We start from the raw sequence: 24,453 nt of genomic DNA, 5'->3' as shown, positions 1-24,453 counted from the left end.
CAAGCAGGTCCCTTTGTGGGTGTTAGTTAAGGATTGCTGTCTTGAGATCCAAGTGCTTGAGAGTTTACGAAGTGTTTGCATCCAGGAGTGAGACGCTGCTGTGCACATGAAGAACACTTACTTTTCTCATTAGCGTAGTAGCAGAAGAGGCCTCTGCTGACAACACACCATCTCTTCTGCCACTCCGATCCAAAGAAACTGGGATCTGAACGGCACAGCAGTCAGGGACATAAATTCAGGTAACTACAATCACCGAAGAGTCCGTAAAATCTAACCACACACAGTCCAGTGTATTGTTGTTTTATTTCCCAGGTTAATGGACTGGAAAACCCTCCCGTTCACTCCCACAGGTTATCCCATATTGACTCAGGGTCCAGAGGACTTGCGCAGTCAGAGGTCCAAGTTCTAAACAGGGTTTGCCGGCTCTGACCCCTGACAGCTGCCTATCTTCCTTTATTTCAGCTTCAGATCTTACCCTGTACTTTTCAAATTCTCCATGGTATCTTTATGTGTTGCCTTTTAGCAAACCAAAATGATGCTCTAGGTCAGTGGTTCTCAACCTTCCTAATGCCGCGACCCTTTAATACAGTTCCTCATGTTGTGGCGACCCCCAGCCATAAAATTATTTTCGTTGCTACCTCATAACTATAATCAGATACTTATAATGTAAGTATCTGATATGCAGGATGTATTTTCATTGTTACAAATTGAACATAATTAAAGCATAGTGACTAATCACAAGAACAATATGTAATTACATATGTGTTTTCCGATGGTCTTAGGCGACCCCTGTGAAAGGGTTGTTCGACCCCCAAAGGGGTCGCGACCCACAGGTTGATAACCGCTGCTCTAGGCAACATAGTTTCATTCTTCATGGGAGTGCACTGAGAGATGAGAACAAGAATAGCATTCATTTGTTCATTCAACAAGCATTTATTAAGCACCTATTGTATACCAGGTGAGCAAGGCAGAGCCAGTCCCTTTCCTGATGAAGCTCACAACCTGCTGAGGATTTGGGGCCATCTCTGTTTAGCCTACACACCGACTTCTTTCCTTCCCTTCCTCTTGCCTTCCACCTACTTAACACAGTCTTGGGCCCAGAGAAGACACCTGCTGTGCCAGCCCTCTTTTTCCTCATTTCCCTTCCCTTCCTGGAATGCTCTGAGATCGGTGGGTCTGATCATTACCTTTACTTTTCTTCTCCAAGTATCCTTGCTTGATGATGTTATCAAGCTCTTGAGCTCCTCTTGGGAAGTCTTCCATTCCTAAAAGGAACAACAGCAAAATGCTTTATTGAAACCTGACAGAATTTTCATTTATTTAGGCTGCTTTCGATAGTCTACGTTAACGAAGGGGTACAGAAGAACAACTGCTTAAACACAGCACAAAATAAAACAACTTCTAAATGACTGGGGAAAAAACGTAAATTTTCTTTCTTACCAAGTATATCTAAGGCTAAAATCACTTAAAATGATCTAAACATACATTCGTTTGTGCACGGGGAGGTAGCCTAAATATGTATTCATTGGCCAGAAAAGGACTCCAGAGAATGAAGAATGAGCTGTGGATATAAGCTCCACATTGGTTAATCCACATTGAGATAATCAACAGTCAAATGAAGAGCCACCAGCACAGACAAGCCTGAATGAGTGAGAGTTCACCATGAACACAGTCACCTCAGGAGCAATAAACACACTTTTTTTTTTTTTTTTAAGCAAACAGCCACCTTAGTGAACATACATTTTCTTAAGTTCATACAAAGAAGGGTTATGCAAGCTGAACTTGGCAATGACTGCCAAATCCTGATTTTGGCCAAGTATGGGAAGGAGCCTAAGAATGGTGGAAGCTTTTATGAAGAGAAGATCCTGGAACTGACACCAGCCTTTATTTATTTTTATTTTTTTAAAATATATTTTATTGATTTTTTTGCAGAGAGGAAGGGGGAGGGATAGAGATTAGAAACATCGATCAGCCACCTCCTGCACACCCCCTACTGGGGATGTGCCTGCAACCAAGGTACATGCCCTTGACCGCAATCAAACCTGGGACCCCTCGGTCTGCAGGCCGATGCTCTATCCACTGAGCCAAACCGGTTAGGGCTGACACCAGCCTTTATTTGCATGCTGCTAACATTCCTAGTTTTCGGTTAGCCTGGTGAGGTACAAATTTATTGAAAAGTCAAGATCCTGATTCATCTTCCACCATCGGAGTTTATACTTATTTTATAGAAGGGAGGGGCAAAGAACAGAGACAAAGAGGAAGAAATTTACTCCTCAAAAAATAAAGTGAGCCCTGGCTGGATGGCTCAGTTAGTTGCAGGCACTTTACCTAGGTTATCAGTTCGATCCCTGGTTGGGGTGTGTACAAGAGGCAATTAATTGCTGTTTCTCTCTTTCCCTCTCCCTTCCTCTCTCTCTAAAATCAATAAACATATCCTCGGGTGAGGATAAAAAAGAAGAAACACAACAACAACCCCCCCCCAAAAAAAAACTCTTTAAAAAATATAATTCTATATTTCTTAATTAGGAGAAATAAAAGGAGTGGGTGAGTGTAGTCCTAATATGTATTCTTTTAGTCCCCAAACCCAATTCTCTTTTCGTTTGCCTTAAAATATTTAGAAAGCAAACAGAACACAAACCAAAGTAAGGCACAGCCTATGCAATATCTTGAGACTGTTGGGTGGAATACTTTTTTTCAACGACACGATTTTTAAAAATATCTCCTACAATAACTAACTTTTATTCAGTGATGGCTACTTTGCTCAGTGCTTTACGTACTGTTTGTTTAAAAACAACATTTTCAGACAATGCCAAATGTAGCTAAAATTACCACTTGCTTCTAAGCTGTCCCAAGCTTAGTTTTAAACACATGAATCAGAAGAGCTTCTCTTTTTTTTCTTTTTTAGTATGTCTAAATGCCTATTTGTCCACGTTGCCAACTTCCTTGTTTACGGACTGTTCGGATTTGTGTGTTTTACAGTTAGCAAACTCCGTGGCTGCTCTAAATCCTCCCAGAGGAGTCTCAGGGTGCACGCACGAGATTAACAGCAACAAAGGAAAATTCGTTTGTCTAGGACCCTTTCATTTCTCCCACCTCTCTGAAAATTCTATTATCTCTTTGAAGATGCTCTCCAAGAAAACAGAAACAGATCCTACTGAGGATGGGGTGAGGAGCCGTACGCCTGAGAAGGCCCTTTGGAGCAGAGCCTATCCTCTCTGCGGTGCGATCAAAAAATTGCTCCTAGAGGCCTAAACATTAAATGAAAAAACACAGGAGATAAGGAAGACAGGGTCACCTAAGCTTGAAGTATCCATCTCTTTATCCCATGGGTTTCCCCTACCTTTTCCTTTTTTTCTTTTAAGGTCTTGTTAAACTTGAGAGACACAGCTACCTGTTAAAGATGCGGAGAGTCTGAATCATAAAAGACACGTTAAACGTTCTATTAGACTCCAAACCTCCTTTTAAAAATGCAAATCTCAATGCCATTTTATGGAACATCTATAATTATGAAAATGGGAAGACAGTGCCTTGTGTGCGGGGAGAGTCTGTGAGTATGAATATTACATTAATGTGCCCACACCAGCTCACTGATCCTGCTGGCAGGAGCATAAAAAATGCTTGAGTGAAACTTTTATTTAGATGTTAAGACTCCAGGCCCCAGCGGGGTGACGGAGACAGTCCCTGCGAGTTGCCATCAGAGAGAGAGCTTGAATTGAATTACCCAGGGGGGAAGGAAGTAGTGATGAGCACTGCTTCGCTTATTTAATTTCATTTACTTTCAGTACATTATCAGCATGAGGCTTTTCTCTCCCCACCAACCGAAACCCAGGAATGCCGCCACCAAGAAAACAAAGACATCATGCAGCAGAGATGCTTGCACTTCAAGTCGCCGATTCTGGGAGACGAGAGACAGCACCGTCACCGCCTTCCCTCCCCAACGTCACACCTGGCGTTCTACAATCGGGCACTGAATGAGTTGCTGAATTTCCTCTCTTGGTCCTTTACCAACAAGATTCTGAAGAGTAACAGCTGGAAATTGCAGTATTTTATAAGATGTGTGAGGTTGCTTTCTTATTAGAGGGACTCTGTATTGATGAACTCTCTTGCCTGGTTTCTCCTGTGGGAAGTGGGAAACACGGGCTTACAGGTGACGTTTGGAATGGCTATGGAAAAAAATGAGGAAACCAAATAAAATCAATCTCTATTCTTTTGATCGTTTTCCATGTGGCAGGGCGCTGTACAATAACAGAGTTGTTCTCGATGTAAAGTTGACTGTGAGCTCTATTTCATCAGCTCCATGGCTTATCAGATAAATATAGACCAGCGGTTCTCAACCTGTGGGTCGCGACCCCTTTGGTAGTTGAAATGACCCTTTCACAGGGGTCACCTAAGACCATCCTGCATATCAGATATTTACATTACAACATGAGGAACTGTATTTAAAGGGCCAGAAGGTTGAGAACCACTGATCTAGACAACCAAAGTGGGGCGCCACTGTGGCAATCAAGCCGAGATCTCCTCTTTCAGTGTCAGTTCAGGGTCCTACTGATGGAGAATTGATTACCCTGAGGGTGCACACGTTAGCCCCCGTCCTGGGGTGATAAGACAGGGGGAGTCTTGTAGGTCTGAATTGACACCTACTGGCAAGTGAACAGATCTGCAGAGTTACTTAATGCAGAATACAAGTATGTAAATGCCTTGCAGGAAGATAATAAAAATAGGAAGAAGCCATAAATAATTGCTATTTTAAGGCAGAAACATTTATATTTAAATATGCAATTTTTTAAAAATTGAGGGTTTTTTTTTGTTCATTACCTGAAAAAAGATAAGAAATGATTTAGATTTATTGGGAATGAATGGCCCTCTTGGATAAACCTTAGGGTGTATCACATTATATCAGCATAAAACAGAATTACATTAGTGTCATAATCTCTCTCTACCACGACACTTAACGAAAACTGTCAGAACAGCCTATAGAAAGAAAAGATTCACTTAGCTGAATGATGGGGGGCCATACAGATAAGATCAACCGAGCAGCGTGTTACCCAGAAGTGATGGCCGCCCAACTTCCATGGCAGATAAAGATAAAAGAAATTCCCAGACATGCTTCTCTCCTCACCCAGATTCCTTTAAACCCCGTATCCCACCCTTCCCCAACTCTGCAATAAAAAAAACGACAGAGTGGGATTCCATCTCTCAGTGCGAAACATGACTCCTCACTCAGCTACTCACAGCAACAACAAGGGGGACCCTTTCGCGTGTGATACATTTCCATAAAACAGCCAATAAAAAAGACTCGGGAGCTTATGTGAGTCACGGCCTATTTAGCCAGCTGCGTTCTAGCCCACTGAGAAAAGAGAACTGGAGAAATCAGTTGGCAACACCACAGCACAAGGCTGATAGTACAGGAGGCCACACCATTTCCACTGCGAAAAGGCTGCCGCGCCTGCGGGACAAACCAGGTGCTTGCGAACTTCATTATACGTAGCTGGTTTGGTCTCTTGCTAGCTCAACTGAAACGAAAATCGGTAATTAAAAAGAAGAAGAAGATTTTGTTCAAGTCCCCACCTTAAATGATGGACTTCTCCTCCCATCCTCCCCTTTCCTTTGAATTCAAGTTCTTCTCAATTGTTTGGAGAAAAGGGACCGAACGAACTCCATCCAGCCTGTAGACCGATAGCTTCCGGGGGTGAATTTCAGGCAGGGTGACGTTTACCGTGGGCCTTCACTCAGGTGCCCATGGGAAAGGACCCGGGGAGCTGGGGGGAGGAGGTGGGAGAAAATCTAATATTTGAAGGCTGGGAACGGTCACGTTCCATTTGCAAGTCCACTTCACTTACAGATCGCTGGCGTGCGTGCACTGCAGACAAGTGACAAACACACACTTCGCAGTGTTTCGAAGGCACAAAAAGGGGAACGGGCAGGTGGGGTGCGTGGATAGTATTCTCCTGTTTGTGGATCCTAAATCTGTTCATGAAACCCTCTTCCTTGTATTTCGTTTCTCTGGCCTTCTTTAGTAAGTTCATTACTGTTTTGCCTTAGCTTCTTGCATTGCTGGGTTACTTTTTGCCTTTTTCCTCAATTTTCAGGAATCCTATATAATAAAAGCCCAGCGACCATAAGGATGTAATGACCAGAATGACCACTCGACCAGTTGCTATAAGGTGCATTGACCACCTCTCAGTCCCTCCCTCCCCGGCCTGCAGGCTCCGATTGCCGGATGGCGAATGGGGAACTGGGTGGGTGGTGGCGGGGTGGGATTGGGGACTGGCGAGGGGAACCGGGTGGGTGGCGGCGGCAGGGCAGGACTGGGGACTGGCGAGCGAGCAGAAGGCGGCCCTGTTCGCAGGCTAGACCTAGGGAGCCTACCCGCACACGATTTCACGTGCTGGGCCTCTAGTCAGTCAATAAATGACAGCTTGGTGTCTGCCAAGCAGTGTCCTGTCATTTTGCTTCACTTATTAAGGAGCTTAGACCAACACACATGCGGTGAAAAATTCTAAACCATTAATAATAGACTTAGGATCTAAAAGTTTCAAAGATATAGAAACCACTCAGCTTGAATTTCACGGAGAAATGTATTGAATCGCAGATGAAAGGAAAGGAGCGAACAGAATGTGCTTAATCAAGTTCTTTAACAAGCTGTGACATAAGAAGCTAGGAAACAAAACAGGCGCAGTTGGAGCTAGACTGACGGACATCTGCGAATGGTAGAAATAACACATTTGTAGGTAGCAAACCAACGCAGAAGATGGCATTCAGGAGATCCTGATGGATTCTGATTGCCCCTCCAATTATTTCAGGTCTTAAAAAAAATCTATTAATCCAGGTAACAGACCAAACAGTGTTAAAAAAATCTGTGGGAGAGATCTTGTTATACTGAAGATAAAGAGAATACATGACAGATTCTAGGCCAGTAGTACTAAGAAAGAAAAGCAGATCATTGAACCAAATGATTATAACTCGCCTATCTGCATATCTTAATAACAATGGTAAAAAATAAAGAACAAGTTTTTAATCCACACTTTAACGTCTCATTTGAGCTCCGTGATAACCCTGTGAGGACACCATCAGCTCTACTGTAGAGACTGGGAAACGGAAGCGCAGTGAAACGAAGGGACTTGCCGAAGGTTGCTTGGCTACCAAAGCCCATGAGCCTTCCACCACCCTGAGCTTCACTTGAGGGGACACACTCAGAAAAGGCTGAGGCAAGATAGGGTCTTCCCACCTCACGCTCCCACAAAAGAGACCCCACTTCAATATGGAAAAAGAAACAGACCGATGTATGGTTATTCTCATACTTGATGTCAAAAATTACTTTAAGATCTTGTATTGCTTATTTACTTTTTAAAGTGCCGGCTGATTTATCTGTGGAATTGCTTTCTAGGGCGAGGCTGTGTGAAATGCAAGAGGTCAACAGATACGCAGAGCAAAATAAAAGAATGATAATGTAACCGAAGGATACGCAGGGCAAAGAAAATACAAGCGGAAGCAACCTGGAGCTCTCTAAAAAATGCCGCTTGGTCACCAAAGTTTGTAAAACCTCTTCTGACACAGAGTGAGATCTAGAGAAATGAAGCCCTGTTGCAGCAGAGGGCTTGCACAGGCACCTTGGACCTGATTTGCTTACTCTTTAAGGAAGATGCATTGGTTAAAAAAGAAAGAAAAAAGTTAAGCCAAATATCCAAGTTGGATTCTTTTCATAAAACACTCAATCAGTAATGCCAAGCTGCAAGGCAACATACCGAAACCATGAATATTCATGGAGGATGAAGGCTCTAGTTCCAACAAAGAGAACCACACTAAGTGAATAGGGTTGTGGCCTTAGAAGTCTCCAAGGTCTTCACTCTCAGTGGGCTTTTGCTTATAAAATGACAGGATTAGAAGAAAGTCTTTCCGACTCTAGGCACGATAACTTCTACAACTCTACGTCCAGCACCTTAGTCAATGGTAAGAATGGCATCTGGTGGGTGTAAATACTAGTAGTTAATCGTAAAGCATAACTAATCCTATATAATAAAAGCCTAATATGCTAAGTGTCCGGTCATCCATTCAACCAATCAAAGTGTAATATGCTAATGATATGCTAAGGCTGCTCACCTGCTCGTTATGACATGCACTGACCACCAGGGGACAGACAGTCAACCAGGTGACCAGTCGCTATGACATGCACTGACCACCAGGGCGCAGACGCTCCGACCAGTAGGTTAGCTTGCTGCTGGGGTCCAGCCGATTGGGACTGAGCAAGACAGGCCGGACACGCCCTGGAGCCCTCCTGTGGTCCTTCCCCAGCTGGCCAACCTCCTGTGTCCCTCCCCAGCCCCGATCGTGCACCAGTGGGATCCCTCGGCCTGGCCTGTGCCCTCTCACAATCCGGGCTGAGAACCCTGCCCCGAGTGCATGAATTTCATGCACCAGGACTCTAGTTCAATATAATAATCATTGATTCTCAATCATGGTATATGACGCAGTGGTATCTTTTGATTAGTTTAAGGTGTTGAGTTAAAGGGTGGAGATTTTGGATACTTTACTTTTAGAATAAGAACCCTTCCCTAAAATATACATATTATAAACTCTAAGGAGTTTGGTGCTAATGATTTAATTTCTTGAAGCCAAAAGAAAAGCTGCCACTGGGAAATCTGGTCCCTTTCATAGAGGGCAAAGCAATTCATTATTCGTATACCTGTTTCTTTACTTATTTATTACTATTATTGTTGTGACTCCTCAACCGAGGATATTTTTCCATTGATGTGTAGGGAGAGTGAAAGAGAGAGGGGAAGACAGAGAGAAACATTGATGCGAGAGGCATCTATTGGTTGCCTCCTGCACCAGCTCCTACTGGGGCCTGGGCCAGGGAGGAGCCTGCAGCCAAGGAATGTGCCCTTGACCAGAATCGAATCCAGGACCCTTTGGTCCGCAGGCTGGCACTCTAGCCATTGAGCAAAACCGGCCGGGACCGTATACCTGTTTCTTTATCCCTAAAGGCACAGTACGCACAGTAGGTGCCCAATAAATGTTTGTTAAACTGAACTGAAACCACTTCTAGCCTAATGGGACTTGTGATCTAAGAAGGCAATATGGGAGTGAATATTTGTTAGATAAATCATTTTTACCCAAGCCACAAACAGCAATTTCTGTTCTGCTGTATATTCACTCTTTTAATCTTAAGGTTGGTAATGTGAAATAAGAAATTAAAGAAGGGAAAGAAAGGAAGCGTTAGACAAGAGAGCGAGGAGGATGTGGGGAGTGCGGAAGTCAGGATGAGTAACAGTGGTACTGAGAACGATAGGAGGAGGGCTGGGAGGATTTGGGGGGAAATTTTAGGAAAAAAGACTATGGACCCCAATTGCAGAGAACTAAATTTCTGAGCCTATTTCACAGCCTCAGTAAGACACCAATTCTATTCCCCTCAGACCTTATGTATCTTCAGGAAAGCATCAGAGGAGGGGGTTCAGACGAAGCCCTAAATGGGCAAAGGGCTCAGCCAAACTCCGACAACTGAAACGAATAACTGAATACTCTTCAGAAAAACAGCTGTTGATAGCAATTGCTGAGCTGCAGACCTCGAGTGGCTGAGAACTTGATCTCTTCTCATGGCGTTGCCCCAGCCTTATCCTTTTATTTCTCTTTGAGCCCACACAGGTACATTTATTTGCATCCTGTATGCAAATATCCTACGTGTGTCTGAGCACTTAACCGTGTTGCCGGTGAAGACAATGTGGGGACCAGTGTACCAGAATCCTGGCGTCTCTATTTTAGTTACTCTCCAAACCAAAAGGAGAATGATAATAATTCTATCTTCCGCCTGTCTCTCTAGTTAAAGACATTCAGATATCATCAGAGCACTGCATGAAAAACAAAACAAAACAAAAACTGTTAAAGCAAACAAAGCAGAAAATAAAAAAGAAGACGCGGGAACTAATTATCGTGATTCTCCGGGGGTATTTCAGGGTGGGTGATCTAATGAGAGCTTGCCTACCCCATCAGGAAGAGCTTGATGGGAATGCAATGCCCTTAGCCATGTGGCTTTGACCTGGCATGTGTCATCTACTGGACAAAGTGCCACTCCCCAACCAGACCTCACTCCCAGCCGGCTCCCGGGTGTCCCTGTGCAGCAGTATGGAATCGGAGACAGAAAAATGAAGGCTCTCATAAGGAACCTGAGGGCATTTGAGATTTAAAAATCTTACTTGATTCTTCTGTTTCATTTGACAGAACTCAAGTCTGAAGTAAGTCGAACTTTGCAAGGAAAAAAAATCAGAGAGGGGAAAATGAGGGTGATGTATCTAGACCCAAAAGTTTCCAACCAAATCGAGTCTGTAATTGCAAAATAAAAACACTAAATCTCAATATCTATTTGCACAGCTCATTAACCAAGGGCTCACACTCAGCAAATGGAAACACACACACACACACACACACACACACACAAACCACCCAAAAAAAGAAAAAGAAAAAAAAAAAGACTTCAGTACCAAGTACATTTGGAAAGTTACTATGGAGACCGTCCATCCCTAGGATCTGAACTAGGCCCTGTCACGATCTGGTAGGCTGCTGTCAGATGCATCTGTCTGTCTGTCTTTATTGCTGACTTAGAAAGTAGCCAATCGGATGAGGCAAAGTATCTTTTGTCGCACAGTGCTGAAGAGAGAGAGCGAGAGCGAGAGAAAGTGAGAGGGAGAGGGAGAGAGAGAGAGAGAGAGAGAGAGAGAGAGAGAGAGCGCATTCTTTTCCCCATTGAGCATTCTGAACATTATGGCAGGCACCCGACCTGCTCTGCTACTGGGACGACATGATTTACAATGTGAAAAGGGAAAACCTAAATCACCACGTAATGAAAACATTAAAGTTAATGCATCACAAGTGAGGAATTTATTACCATTAACTCCAATAAACAGTTATAAAACACTCGTCCTTTCCTGTCCAAGCGCAGGGACACAGACACTGGACTTCATTAAGCTCAACTTTCTTTTCTTCTCCACTAGACCAGTCATGTGTGTTTGAACCAACCACCATTTATTGTTAAGTGGACTGGCTCATTTTCCAGGGCTGTAGGAAGCTGAAGGCACATCCATTTTGCTTCACGGTGCTTGGTACAGACGGATGAAATAGCCAAGTTTAGAAGACACGCAGCTCTGTATTTCTATATACGTTTATTTAAAAGTCCCTACAATGTATGTCTGATGAAAGTAGAGTAGCTCTTCTGAGCAGCCCTTTGCAGAGGCAGGTATATAAGTAATAATGCCTGGCCGGGAGGGTGGCATATTGGATGCCAACGCACGTCAGGTACGTTTAGCTGAATAATTTTTCCCTCGTTATTGTTTGGCATAGAACCTTAGGAGCCTGGGATGGAAACCCATTTCCTTCCAACATTTCTCTCTGTCATAGGGGCAGACCAGTTTATGATCTTACAGTTGTTCATGAACAAAAGAGACGGCACATATTGGATGGCTAAGGTAGACTGGTTCCGGATTCATTTGTTTTACGGGGGGGAAAAAAGAGTGAAAGTCTCTTTGGGAAGTCAACTCTAATTGTGGAATTGCCTGGGTGTTACAAAGCAGACGGGAGAGGCAGCACGAAATGCAAGCTTCTCTGGCCGAATAGTTAGAAGAGTGACAACGAAAATAGTAACTCTTCACAGTCAGATAGCACTTTACTTAGTATTTGTAAGATGCTTTCCTTTATGGCACCTCCTTGATTCTGATACAGACACAAAGCCCTCCACAGTCTGGCCTTCAGAAGTTGGAACTGAGGCTGTGAGGGAAAGGGACTTTCTCACACAGTTGGGGGAAAAGAATCAGGCATAAACTCAGCTTTTTTTTTTTTTAAAGTTCCAAATTCAGTACTTTTTTTTTTTGGCGAAACCATGCTATACACACATTTTCCATAATGAATAATGTTGTAGTCATAACCATAATGTAAACTCAAGCTGAAGAATGGTTTAATTCTAGAATTTTCAGTCCAAATTTCGTGGATTTAGGTCCCAGTCATGCCAGACGGAGCCTGAGAGCTGTCCAGGATGTTAACCCTGCAGTGGGGCCTGATCTTTGGCACGGTCAGATAAGAGGTGGGTACCTGGGTGACCCTCCGGTCTGAGGTTCTCAGGAATGTTTAACCCCACCTGCTGGGTCTCTCAGGGGCCAAACTGCACAGAACATCTGAAAGGAGAGCAGCCCTGGTGCAGAGTCTGAGCTGCGTATCCTGCCTCGCCGAAGTTAAAATTTCCATATGTCGGAGCAACTGCCAAAAGGTGACATAATTGAAGAAGGTAGTAATACTTGTCAAGGAAATTCTTCTAAGTATTATTTCATCCCTTATTTGAGCGTCTCCGTAAGGTACCGACATGAAGTACCCTTCGATGGAGAGGTGACAGGGCTCTCCAGCAGTGATGGAGCAAGACCTGCAACTCATTTTACTGCTGGGGAAACTAAAGCCCAACCAGCTAGACTGTGTGACTCACCCAATGATGTCACTACGTGACTCACTCAGGGGTGTCATGATGTAACATCACCCAAGGTAATGTGACTAATTTGTTGCAGAGTGGAGAAGAGAAATAGGGTTTTCTGACTCTAGTTCAGAATAATATTACTTCTCCCCCGATAGCTAGGTAACCCTGCTACAGGGGGTTTAATTTATGCGGGGAAAGGTCCCAAATCTTGGGACACACAGTCCAGTGCAGAGTGAGAAGCGTCCTGAAAGAGGTGATTTAAATAATAGCCTATGCCCTGAATACGGAGGCCCCCGCCCTCCTTGCTGCTCGGTTATAAGGACCTCAGTGGTCGTGTATGAATGGCAGCACCAGCAGATTCATGGATCCTTTTCTGGAAAAAATGAATAGCCTCAGAGAAAAGACTTACAGTTACTAACTTTTGGGAGAAACCAAGCAAAATGGTTGGGTCCCCCCGCACCTCCAGAGGGATGAGAAGACACCATGTCCATGAAATAGGATATTTATAAAGGAACAATCAGAGAACAAAAGACGGAAATGAAATTCATTATAGCCAAAATTAAAAACAAAATCAATAGATGAGTTGGAGGATGAATTGAGGCAATCTTAAATAAATAAGACAAAAAGATCAAGAAAAAGCAAACAAAACAGAAAAGATAAAAATATTGGCTCCGTGGTTGAGCATTGACCTATGAACCAGGAGGTCACGGTTCGATTCCTGGTCAGGGAACATGCCCAGGTTATGGGTTTGATCCTCAGTAGGGGGCGTGCAGGAGGCAGCTGATCACTGATTCTCATCATTGATGTTTCTATCTCTCTTTCTCCCTTTCTCTCTGAAATCAATAAAAAAAAGTTGGAACATAGAGAATAAAAGGTGGGAAATAATGCAAAAAACTACAATTTCTTGCTCTGGCCAGTGTTCTCAGTGATTAGAGCACTGGTCTGAGGACTGAAGGGTCGTGGGTTTGATTCCCTGTCAAGGGCAAGTACCTGGCTTGCAGGTTTGATCCCTGGTCCTGGTGGAGGTGCATGTGGGAGGCAACCAGTTGATGTTTCTGTCTCACATCGATGTTTCTGTCTCTCTCTCTCCCCCTCCCTCCCTCTTCCTCTTTCTCTAAAAATCAATGGAAACAATATCCTCGGGTGAGTATTAACAAAACAACAAAAAAGCAGAAAAACCAGTACACTTTCTCAAAATGAGGGATATGAGTCTTCTGATTGAAAAGGCTCGCTATGCACCCAGCACATGAATGAAAAGTGACTCACACCTTTGTAATCACTATGAAATTTCAGAACACAATGGATAATGAGAAGCTCATAAAAGCTTCTGAATCAGAAGAAAAGATTGGGTCCTAGACAAAGAATCAAAAAGCTAGAAGTGCCCTAGTTGGTTTGGCTCAGTGGATAGGGCATCGGCCTGAGGACTGAAGGATCCCAGGTTTGATTCTGGTCAAAGGGCACGTACCTCGGTTGCGGGCTTGATCCCCGGCCCCATTTGGGGGGCGTGCGGGAGGCAACCAATTGATGTGTCTCTCTCACATTGATGTTTCTCTCTCTGTGTCTCTCCCCCTCCCTTCTACTCTCTCTGATAATCAATGGGAAAAATATCTTTAGGTGAGGATCAACAAAAATAAATAAGTAAATTAAAAAAAAGCTGGAAACCAATGAAGCAAAGCTTTCCAAATTCTAAGGGGAAATGATTTCCATTACAATTTTTTACACCCAAACTATCCATCAAGGGTGACGGTAGACTAAGGAGGTGTTCAGACATGTATAGTCCCAAGAAATTTACCTCCGAGGCAGCCCTTCTCAGGGCACCACCAGAGAATGTGTGCCACCAAAATGGGTCCCGCCAAGAAAGAAGGTAACATTGGATCGAGGCGTGACTCTGACAACGGGAAGAGATGAAGGGACGTCCCGAGTGTCAGCTGGCCTCCAGGGCAGCCAGCCCAGCGTGGGGAGGAGGACAGAGGTCTCCAGGAGAGCTGTTCCCAAAACAGAACGAACGGCTAGATCCTCTGTTGTGTTTGACCACGTGGAAAATAGAGAGACGAATGTCACAATCCTGTTGAAAAGTTTGGGAAGCATTAGAGATGGTGACTTAGAAAACTAATCAAGTGAAAAAGCCACGGCATTTGCCAGCTCTAGAAAAAACAGGAAATAAAATTTAATTACAGAAGTTTATGGGGATTGGCAGTAAATACAGTTTACATAGTTAAAATCATGTAAACCCTAAAATGAAACTAACTAAAAATTATGATATAATTATGTTGGGAAGATGAAGGGAGAAGTGAGGGTCGGGATGAGATAAGAGTAGTAAATTCTCCTCTGCCATTATATGAAATCAATAGATAATGTCTGAAAGTGTTAAATTAAAAAAAAAATCTGTGTAATAATATTATTTAGAAATGTGGAAGTACACACCAGAATTGATGAAAGCATTGAAAGGGGTTGTCCCGGGAGAGCAGTACTCTGGTATTGGGAAGTGATGACTGCTTGTAGTACTATATGTTTTGTGTGTGTGTGTGTGTGTGTGTGTATGTGTGTGTTAATCCTCACCTGAGGCTATATTTTTTCCATTGATTTTTAGAGAGAGTGGGAGGGAAGAATGGAGGGAGATATATATATATAGAGAGAAACATTGATGTGAGAGAGACACATCAATTGATTGCCTCCCACATGTACCCCAACCTGGGTCAGGGATCAAACCTGCAACCTAGGTATGTGCCCTTGACCAGGAATCAAACCCTTGACCCTTCGGTGCATGGGCTGACGCTAACCACTGAGATCACCGGCCAGCACACTACTACTTGATTTTTAAAAACTATATATCTACATTATTTTGACAAAAATAAAAAACAATTAGAAAGTGGAAAAGTGTCATTTTACAACTATTTTACCACCAAGCCATCTGCGTCCATATTTACATAATGATGTCCATTCTGAGTGGCTAAACATAACAAAATTCCTAAACTTGATGTGAAGGGTTTAAAGCAAATGAATCCAGAAAAGAAAGGTGAAGTCAGTGTAGAATAAAGAGAAACAATTTTATTAAAAACACTTTCACAAAGCCATATTTGAATTAGGTGTTGTTTTAAGAATATTTTAATAATCTGCTGTCCTTGCGCAATTTTGAAATTCATTTGCAATGTTGTATTTTGTTTGACCAGAGGTTTAATTCTGCTTACCCTCTTCCTACATTGCAAGGGGACCCACAAAAACAGGGGGGATCTGTTTTATTTCACAAGTAACCAAGGGTATGTAATAATCTCATGATGAATTTTGTGGTCAGAAGCCCAGGATATAAACTTGGGTTGCAATTTACAAAATAGTATTATAGCACTGCGCGTGACCAGAACTGGATAAAGTACCTGCAGATAAAATCATATCCGGAAAAATTTATTTGGCGCCTACCGTGCAGGAAGCGTTGTGCCGGAGGAGGGGCACGGAATTCCTAGGACGTCCTAGAAAGATGACTTCAGATCAGTGCAAAGACACAGAGAGCACAGACATGATTTTAATTTATAGGGTTGGAGAGGTACAAGGCCATAAAACAAGACACCTGTTGTCCTGCATTTATGTTAAAGGTTTCGCCTTTTTAAAAAATAATCAGAAACACATAATCATTATTCTTGACATAAATTGCATTGTAGATTGGGGGTGGAAATCATGTTTTAAGAATAGGAAGGGAGGAGAAGTAAAACCAACTGCGTGTAATTTTTCAAGTGGAAACAAGAGCAATATGAAGATATATGTGTGTCAGGCCCAGTGGTAGAGGCGGAAGGCTATGCTCTCTTACCTCTTATGGTGTCACTCCTCTGACCTCCACCATTTGAAATGCTTTGATTCCACCTTGCCCAAGGGACCCGTGAGCACGGGGAGAAGGGATGAAGGATGCCCATGCCTGACCTCACCTTTACATTGTCCAACGACTGGAGGTATAAATCAGTTTCCCCCCTTGAAGACCCGAGTGTCGGAAGCTCATGTGAAAGGCTGGAAATATTAAATGATGTCCCTGAGGGTTTTACTGTTACTCAGTTTTCTCCTGTAACGGGGAGAGCTGTTCACATGAAGGACACGCTCCCCCAGGACCTCAATTTGTATATAAAATGAAGTATGAAACTCCAACAACTTCTTGTCACTTGGGAAAGAAAATAAACAATTAGGGGAGGTGGCACTGTCCTGTTAACGTTTCAGTGGTTTCTCTGTCTGTTCCCGGAGCGCAGTGAAGGCCAACGATGGTGTGAGGACACCCCCATTCCAAATCCTATTTCCGGGGTAATAAAGCTGCAATGGTGAAAAAAATCTCCATAGACAATTTAAGGTGGTTTTGCAAAAACAAAACTCTTGCCCTAACTGGTTTGGCTCAGGGGATAGAGCGTTGGCCTGCAGACTAAAGGGTCCCAGGTTCGATTCCGGTCAAGGGCATGTACCTTGGTTGCGGGCACATCTCCAGTGGGGGGGTGTGCAAGAGGCAGCTGATCGATGTTTCTCTCTCATCGATGTTTCTAACTCTCTATCCATCTCCCTTCCTCTCTGTAAAAAATCAAAAAAATATATTTTAAAAAAACAAAACTCTTCCTTTTATCCTACTTAGCAGAGGGAGTGTGCTAATAATTAGAACTGAGGATCAAGTGCCTCGATGCCAGGGTTCCATTTCTAGTTCATCACTGTGATTTTGGGCTGTATCTGAACCTTCCAGGTTCTCTCTGCAGGAACTTTTTTTTAAACCTATAGACTATTAAATCTTCTAATACACGTTGATTCATGAATCCTGACCACTACCTCTATAGTAGTGGTTTTCAACCTTCTGGCCCTTTAAATACAGTTCCTCATGTTGTGACCCAACCATAAAATTATTTTCGTTGCTACTTCATAACTGTAATGTTGCTACTGTTATGAATTGTAATGTAAATATCTGATATGCAGGATGGTCATGAAAGGGTCGTTCAACTGCCAAAGGGGTCGCGACCCACAAGTTGAGAACCGCTGCTCTATAGTAAGAAAATTATCTGTAGTAAGAAAATGATCATTTGTTTCTCTTGATGGAGAATTAAAGGGACTTGCTCAAGTCTCCCAGTTAGTAAGTGGACAAGGCAGGAACCGAAGTAAAGAATCCCCATGCCAATCCTTAGCATCTATCTCTTAGCACCGCTCAATCCTTTCCCCTCCTCTTTCCACCAAAGATTTGAAGTACTGCTGCTACATAAGGAATAGATTCCCTATTATAGAAATTTTACTACACATTTGTATAGAGCTTCAAACATTTTAGTTCGGCTTTTAGAATAGCCCTAACGAGGTAGGTTTGACAGAACCTGGAATGAGAGGATAAAAATAAGAAGGAACAGCTTAAACAATTGAGAAGAAAAGCCAGTGAAATATTAAGGATTACCTAAGACATTGTAGGATCTTAATTATACGCCAGGTTTGTAAAAGATAGCCAGGTGTAAGAATATTGATCAGCCTGCCCGTTTCTGGGCTTATAATAGAGCACTGATCTCTAAATGACCCTCTGCTTTGTGTTCTAAGATCATATTCCAGGCATGAAAAGATATTCAGAATGGTGTAATGCGCTCTTTTAACACACGCTCCCTCGCCATCGAACTATGGTTGAATTAGGGATGAATGACATTGCTTCTCTAGAGGCAAGAGAAAGTGTGGACTGATGGAGATTCCAAACAGCATATGAGATAAAATGGGGGCATACGTTTGTGTCCCTCCTCCTACCCCGGCCCCCTAGAAGCCTAATCTTCTAAAAACAAGTAGAATTGGTGCTGCTTAAATAGTGTGTGAGTAAGGGAACTGGAAAGGGTCCTTCTTCCACAGTATCTTCTCAACTGACCTCCTTAATTCCTGAAAGTCCACCACTGGGAGGAGCCCATTCCCTAATATGAGAGCATTATTTCCTGTTGAATTACAAATGCCTTTTGGGAGAGGTAGTCCATTAAAGCGAGGCATTCTCACCCACAGAGTGGTAACCAACTGGTGCACCGCAGATCACTGGGAGGGAGAGGCCCAAAGTCCGAGCTCTTCCAGGGATAAGGCACAGCCATTTATAACCAAGCAGTAGGCCACTGAACAGAGATAACGGACAGAAGCTTGTCCAGCCGTGACTCTTACCCACGAGGTGTGCGTGGTTGACGATGCTGCACCGAGCCACCCGTCATTGGTTCTTGATTCTGGCTGCACTCCAGAATCACCTAGAAAATGCAGATACCTGGGCCGCACCCTAGAGAGGCGGAATCAGGAGCATCTGGGAGTGGAGCTGAGATACTGACTTTTACACAGCTCTATGGACGCTTCAGCGAGGGTTGGGAATCACAGCACCTCAGCGTGCATCTGTAGATAAGGTCTTCTCCACCTGATGGCTGGCAGGTGGGCTTTGGTGAGCTGGGCCTCCAGGTGCGGGGAGGGGCTGGGCACTGAGCACCAGCATAGGTGGTGAGAGGCAAGGGAGGTGCCCTACGGACAAAGTAACCAAAGGTGACCTGGAAAAGAGCCAGGACAACTTGCCTACATCTCAATTCTGGCAAACTACTTAGGAGTATTATTACCAAGATTTGGAGAAACAGCATGGATCTATGAAAGTCAGGACTTTTGCAGAACACCGTTTAAGAAATGCCAGGGGAATTATTATCTGTGTTCACTTAACGTAGGTTTATTTCATCATTTCAAATGTTGTAGTCTTTTCATGACTATAGTATCTTTTCCCCATCCCATTCTTTTTCTGTCTTTTCTTTTTTGTTGTTTTTTTGTTAATCCTCACCTGAAGAAATTGTTTCCATTGCTTCTTCAGAGAGAGTGGAAGAGAGGGAGGAAGGGAAGGGGGGGAGGGGAGGAGAGAGAAAGAGAGAGAGAGAGAGAGAGAGAGAGAGAGAGAGAGAGAGAGAAACATTGATGTGAGAGAGCCACATTGACTGCTTACCTCCTGCATGCACCCCAACCAGGGGGATGCGGGGGGGCGGGGGGAGGGAGCAAACCCACAACCCAGGTACATACCCTTGACTGAGAATTGAACCTGAGACCCTTCGATCTGCAGGCTGATGCTCTAACCACTGAGAATACTGGCCAGGGCCCATCCCCTTCTTTTTAGTCACCCCCTCCCTCCCTAAGACTTAATCCTGCTCAGAAGGCCGGGGAGGGTTGGGGGGAGGGGTAAGAGATCAACCAAAGGACTTGTATGCATGCATATGAGCATAACCAATGGACACAGACACTGGGGGGGGGTATGGGAGGCCGGGGGAAGGTCAAGGGGGGCAGGAAAGGAGACATATGTAGTACTCTTTGTAATATTTTAAGCAATAAAACAAACAAACAAAAAAGACTTAATCCTGCTCAGCTTGTCCTTGGCTTTCCTTCTAAGGGAGTCCTTACCAGGTGAGTCAGGGTTAGTTCGGCCAGTGCCAGTGAAAACCCCAAAGAACAGAGGCCTTAACAGAACAGAAGATAATTCCTCTCTCGTGTGTAAGAAGACTGGAGGGAGGCAGCCTGGAGATGGGAGGACACTCCGTGTACTCAGGCTCCTTCTCTCTTGCCTCCACCACCTTTAGCAGGCGGTTTCTTCCTCATGTCCAATCGCTCCAGCTGCAGCAGGAAGGTGAAAAGGGGCAGAGAAGAGAGCACTACGCGCCCCCCAGCAGCTTAAGGGCACTTGTGTGTGACCCTAGAAGTGAAGTCACACGGTTAAATGTAGTTGGCAGGGAGGCGAGGAGGCCGGGAGTCGTTCTGGGCAGCCGTGAGACCATCTCGAAATGCAGAAGAGGGAGACGGCATACCGGGGACTAGCTAGCTGTCTCAGCCACACCAGGAACTGTGCACACAGCTGAACAAGTGCTGGCAGTCACCTTATGAACCTGGAGTCCCCCCGGAAAGGGAGCAAATGAGTGCAGTAAGAGAAGGCTGCTTAATTCCAGGTGTTGGGTAATTGGTGGTGATTAGAGCAACGTGTTTTCCACTAATGAAGAGTGAGAATTTGCCGAAAGTAGTTATCTGTGGCCCAAGAGTCATAACAGAGGCCTCAAATAAATGAAGTGCTTGGTTTCTCTTTTGAAAGCTTGCTTCCTCCCGGAATTACGTGATTCCAGAATTCCACCTCTTGCCTTAACGAAGGGCTGGAACGCGAGCCTTCTTGCCCGGGCCCCGAGAGTCAACTTCCGTCTCTGTCAGGAGTGGAACGGACGCTAGAGACCATGGATTTCCACACTAGCGGCTCGGACTGACAGTGCTAACTAGGAGAAATGCTAATACTTATTTCACACAAATTCTGCTTAGCTGTGCTTAGGAAAAGATTCTGATCAATGAAAAGGTGTACTTTCTCCTGACTCTTCCAAGTATATAACTCTAAGGCTACCGATATGTCAGTACTAACAAGACCAAGGTCATAGGTGTTCTCCATAGACAGACTGATTGGTATGCAGAGTACAATCCTGTTCCATGTCTAGGGGATTTCTCCTCTGTCCCTGGCTAGCTGCTCTGAATGAACACATGCTTCTCAGAAGGGGGACTGAGTAGGAAGGAGTAGGTGTCTGTGCTGTTGGGAAAATCCTGTGCAGGCCCTTATCTCTGTACAAAGAGGAGCGCAAAGTAATTTGGATATGAACTGGTCCCACCAACAACTGGCCATCCTACTCTTAGGAGACTATGATCCCAAAGTCTGGAAATGGAACTGTGACATCAGAAATGGGAAGAGAAAGCTAGAGTGGGCAAGAACGCAATTGTCATATTCAGAGTTCTTCATTTTCTGCTTCATACTTGATCCAGGACACCAGATTCTGTCTCCCATTAAAAAAAAATATTTTTATTGAATTCAGAGAGGAAGGGAGAGAGAGAGAGAAACATCAATGATGAGAGAGAATCATTGATTGGCTGCCTCCTGCATGCCCCCTACTGGGATCGAGCCTGCAACCCGGGCATGTGACCTCCTGGTTCATAGGTCGACGCTCAACCACTGAGCCACTGTGGCCTCTGTCTCCCATTTTTAACCCCACATCAGTGCTCCCCACCCCATTGTGCAGTAGAAGAAAATCATCTGCAAAACAGGAATAAATTTGCTACTGCCTTTCCTTGTTCTAGATAGAAATGTCATTTCTCACCACAGGAAGAACTCCCACCGCCCCCACCTCCCACTCTCCAACCCCTTGTAAAAAATCTGTCAGTCTGTCCACACAACCTGGAGAACAAAAATTTTGTTTTTTAATCCCTCGGTGAACAAATGAGCTCAGCACCTGCACAGCACTCAAGGGTGGCCGGCCCTCATCTGACTCTGAGCCGGCTGCGGCTCTTGAGGAGAGAAAGTAAAAATGATTGATTCAACATCTTAATTAAGATAAACAAACATAGAGGAACATCAAATAATGGACCTGACAGTTTGAAACAAACTGAAAGCACAGCTTAGTATTTCATAGAAGGAAAAGTGTTTGATGTGAGGATGGCAGTTTAATAATTTGTAAATATCACTGGCTTGGTATTATAGCTAATCCAAATATTTTTATTTCTCATCATCAGTTACCCTCTGCTGATGGCTTGTCCTCTTCACCTTACAGCTTCCACCCTGCAGCCTTGGACAGGGGTGGAGGGAGAGGAAGAGAAAGGGTCACAGGTTCTCTGTGGAATGTGAATTCCATTGCCAACTTCCTTTCTACTCTCTGACTCCAACAGTCCCTGGAAAACACCCCTGGCCAGCCCAGAGGAGTCACTCCCCTTTTCTTCACTTCCCCTAAAAAGTGTCAAAATTTATCCATTAGTGCTTTCCATTAGCTTCTGCCTGTTTAACTAATTAAGAACGTCTGAGCGTCCCCCTCATTCCTAAAATGTAAAGAAATGGGGAAATGGAACAACCATACTAACTATACTGCCCCTACAATGCTGTTTTTTATCATAATGAAGTAGTTAGCGATAGATGTATACCATAAAATGTGCTTTAATGCTCTAATGCCCTACAGAGAAGGGTGGCAGGAGGTGGGGGTGGGGGGTGGGGGGAGTTTAACAGCATCCTTGTTCATGCCCGTGTCTCCCACCACGATACCCTCTGGCGCGTCCTGAAGATGAGCAGGAAGTTGTGTGACAATCATAAAAAGATGAGTGTGGGAACCTCTCTGTTGGCCAGAGAGTTGTGTTTTAGTTCTTGTGAAAAAAGAAAAGAAAAGAGAAAAAGGATCCAGAGAAAATTGAGGCAGTTTCACCAATTTTTTTGAATTTCCAAGGGTGCAAGTCTGAACATAGCTCTGTGAAAGCAGAGCCGAAGACTACCATTGGGCGGACAGACGCGTTGGGCTTCTTTAAAAGTGTGTAAAAAGGGAAGGGTGAGGAAGCAGGTCCGCAGCCAGATAGACATCTGGATTCAGGACATGGCCGCTCCCTCGTGGCTTTCCCATTCTTTCTGCAGAGATTCTTATCAGCAGATTTTTTATTTTATTTTTAATTTTATTATTATTATTTTTTTTACTGTTCTCACATGATACCGCGTCCAGGCCAGAGACCACACTGGGTGGGTGGGAGAGGCAGGGCCCTGTGGATGGAAGCTGCAGTTCTGAGGCTTCTCCACAGGGAAGCAGTATGAGATCAGGATTTAGATAAAGGTGGCCCCAGCCCATCAGCCTCCCCTGGTTCTGAGTTGAGACACTTACCTATTCTTTCCTCCCACTGTGGACGAGATGAGTACCCACAGGGCCAGCTCACCTTTCAGGGGGGCCCCTGAGCCTAACTACGGTTCCCCACAGAGTCCTTCACTCCCAGGTCTGTTTCTCGGAACTGAAACAATTGGCTCTCACAATACTGCTTTGTCGATTCCATCTCTGGCTCTGCCCTGTCTGCAGGATGCCACACGGACTAGGGTGCCCTCTGTTCTGAGAGGGCCTTATCTGAAGTGTTGGGCTCACATCACTGCCGCAGAGAGGAAAGCTGCCAGGCATGCGTTTTCCTCGGCGGCCTACCTTCTGGCAGCCTCTCAATGGTTAGGTAACCCTTAACATTTCTCCGAAAGGGGCCAGTTCCGCCTTTGGCACGCTGAAGAAAATGGTGCCAGCGACAACTCTGATTTTGTTGAGTTATAGGAAGCAATACAACATTATGGGGAAAAAAACTCCTAAAATAGAGAGTTTACAAGTTAGGTTCTACCTTGACAATCTCCCACGGATATATTGTGTGTTAACAGTAAAGCCACTCCTTATCTTCCTTGCATACAAAATAGAAAGAACATCTAACACATTTCTGTTAATCCTCACCCAAGGATATTCTCCCATTGATTTTTAGAGAGAGTGGAAGGGAGGGGGAGAGAGAGAGAAACATCGATGTGAGAGAGACACATGGACTGGGTGCCTCCCGCACATGCCCCTACCAGGGCCGGGGATCGAGCCTGGAACCGAGGTACATGCCCTTGACCAGAATTGAACCCCAGGGCCCTTCCGTCTGCAGGCTGACATTCTACCCACTGAGTCACACTGGCCAGGGCTGAAATACTTCAGAACTTAAACGTGTTTGCCAAGTTTGAGAAGGGTGGGTGATATTGACTTCTTCACATTTGATCTCATTCCCCCCCACCTTCTAGTCTCTCCAAACCATTTTCAGACCCTCTAAATCAGTTACCTTTCTTGGAGGGACAATCAATAGAAAACAGGTAGGCAGCATACAGAAAAGACCTGTCTTTTCTGGCCTTCCAAAGACTTTGCCCCCCACACAGGTTGAAGCAAGCATGGACAGAAGAGTTTCTGAATGCATCTGGTAGGGCTGCGCTCTGATGGGACTGGCTGCAGAAGTCCTAGACCAGTGGTTCTCAACCTTCCTCATGCCGCGACCCTTTAATACAGCTCCTCGTGTTGCGGTGACCCCCAATTTCATTGTTACAAATTGAACATAATGAAAACATAGTGATTAATCACAAAAACAATATGTAATTATAGATGTGTTTTCCGATGGTCTTAGGCAACCCCTGTGAAAGGGTCGTTCGGCCCCCAAAGGGGTCGCGACCCACAGGTTGAGAACCGCTGTCCTAGATAAAAGCTGTAGTT

General features: G+C 44.3%; 1 protein-coding gene across 1 annotated transcript in view; it reads right to left on the bottom strand.

Annotated features, from left to right (window-relative positions):
* SKAP1 (src kinase associated phosphoprotein 1) overlaps window positions 1–24,453 on the bottom strand; it is a 254,985-nt gene that overhangs the window by 43,747 nt on the left and 186,785 nt on the right. The window contains exons 5-6 of the mRNA XM_059670733.1: window positions 1,188–1,265; window positions 122–205 (exon numbers count right to left, since the gene is read on the bottom strand). Of these exons, the coding sequence (XP_059526716.1) occupies window positions 122–205; window positions 1,188–1,265 (162 nt within the window). The remainder of the gene's footprint in view (window positions 1–121; window positions 206–1,187; window positions 1,266–24,453) is intronic.

The sequence above is a fragment of the Myotis daubentonii genome, chromosome 16, assembly GCF_963259705.1.
Source record: "Myotis daubentonii chromosome 16, mMyoDau2.1, whole genome shotgun sequence".
Classification (NCBI taxonomy): Eukaryota; Metazoa; Chordata; class Mammalia; order Chiroptera; family Vespertilionidae; genus Myotis; species Myotis daubentonii.
Note: the sequence above shows the minus strand (reverse complement) of the source record. Positions and strands in the feature narration are given on the sequence as shown.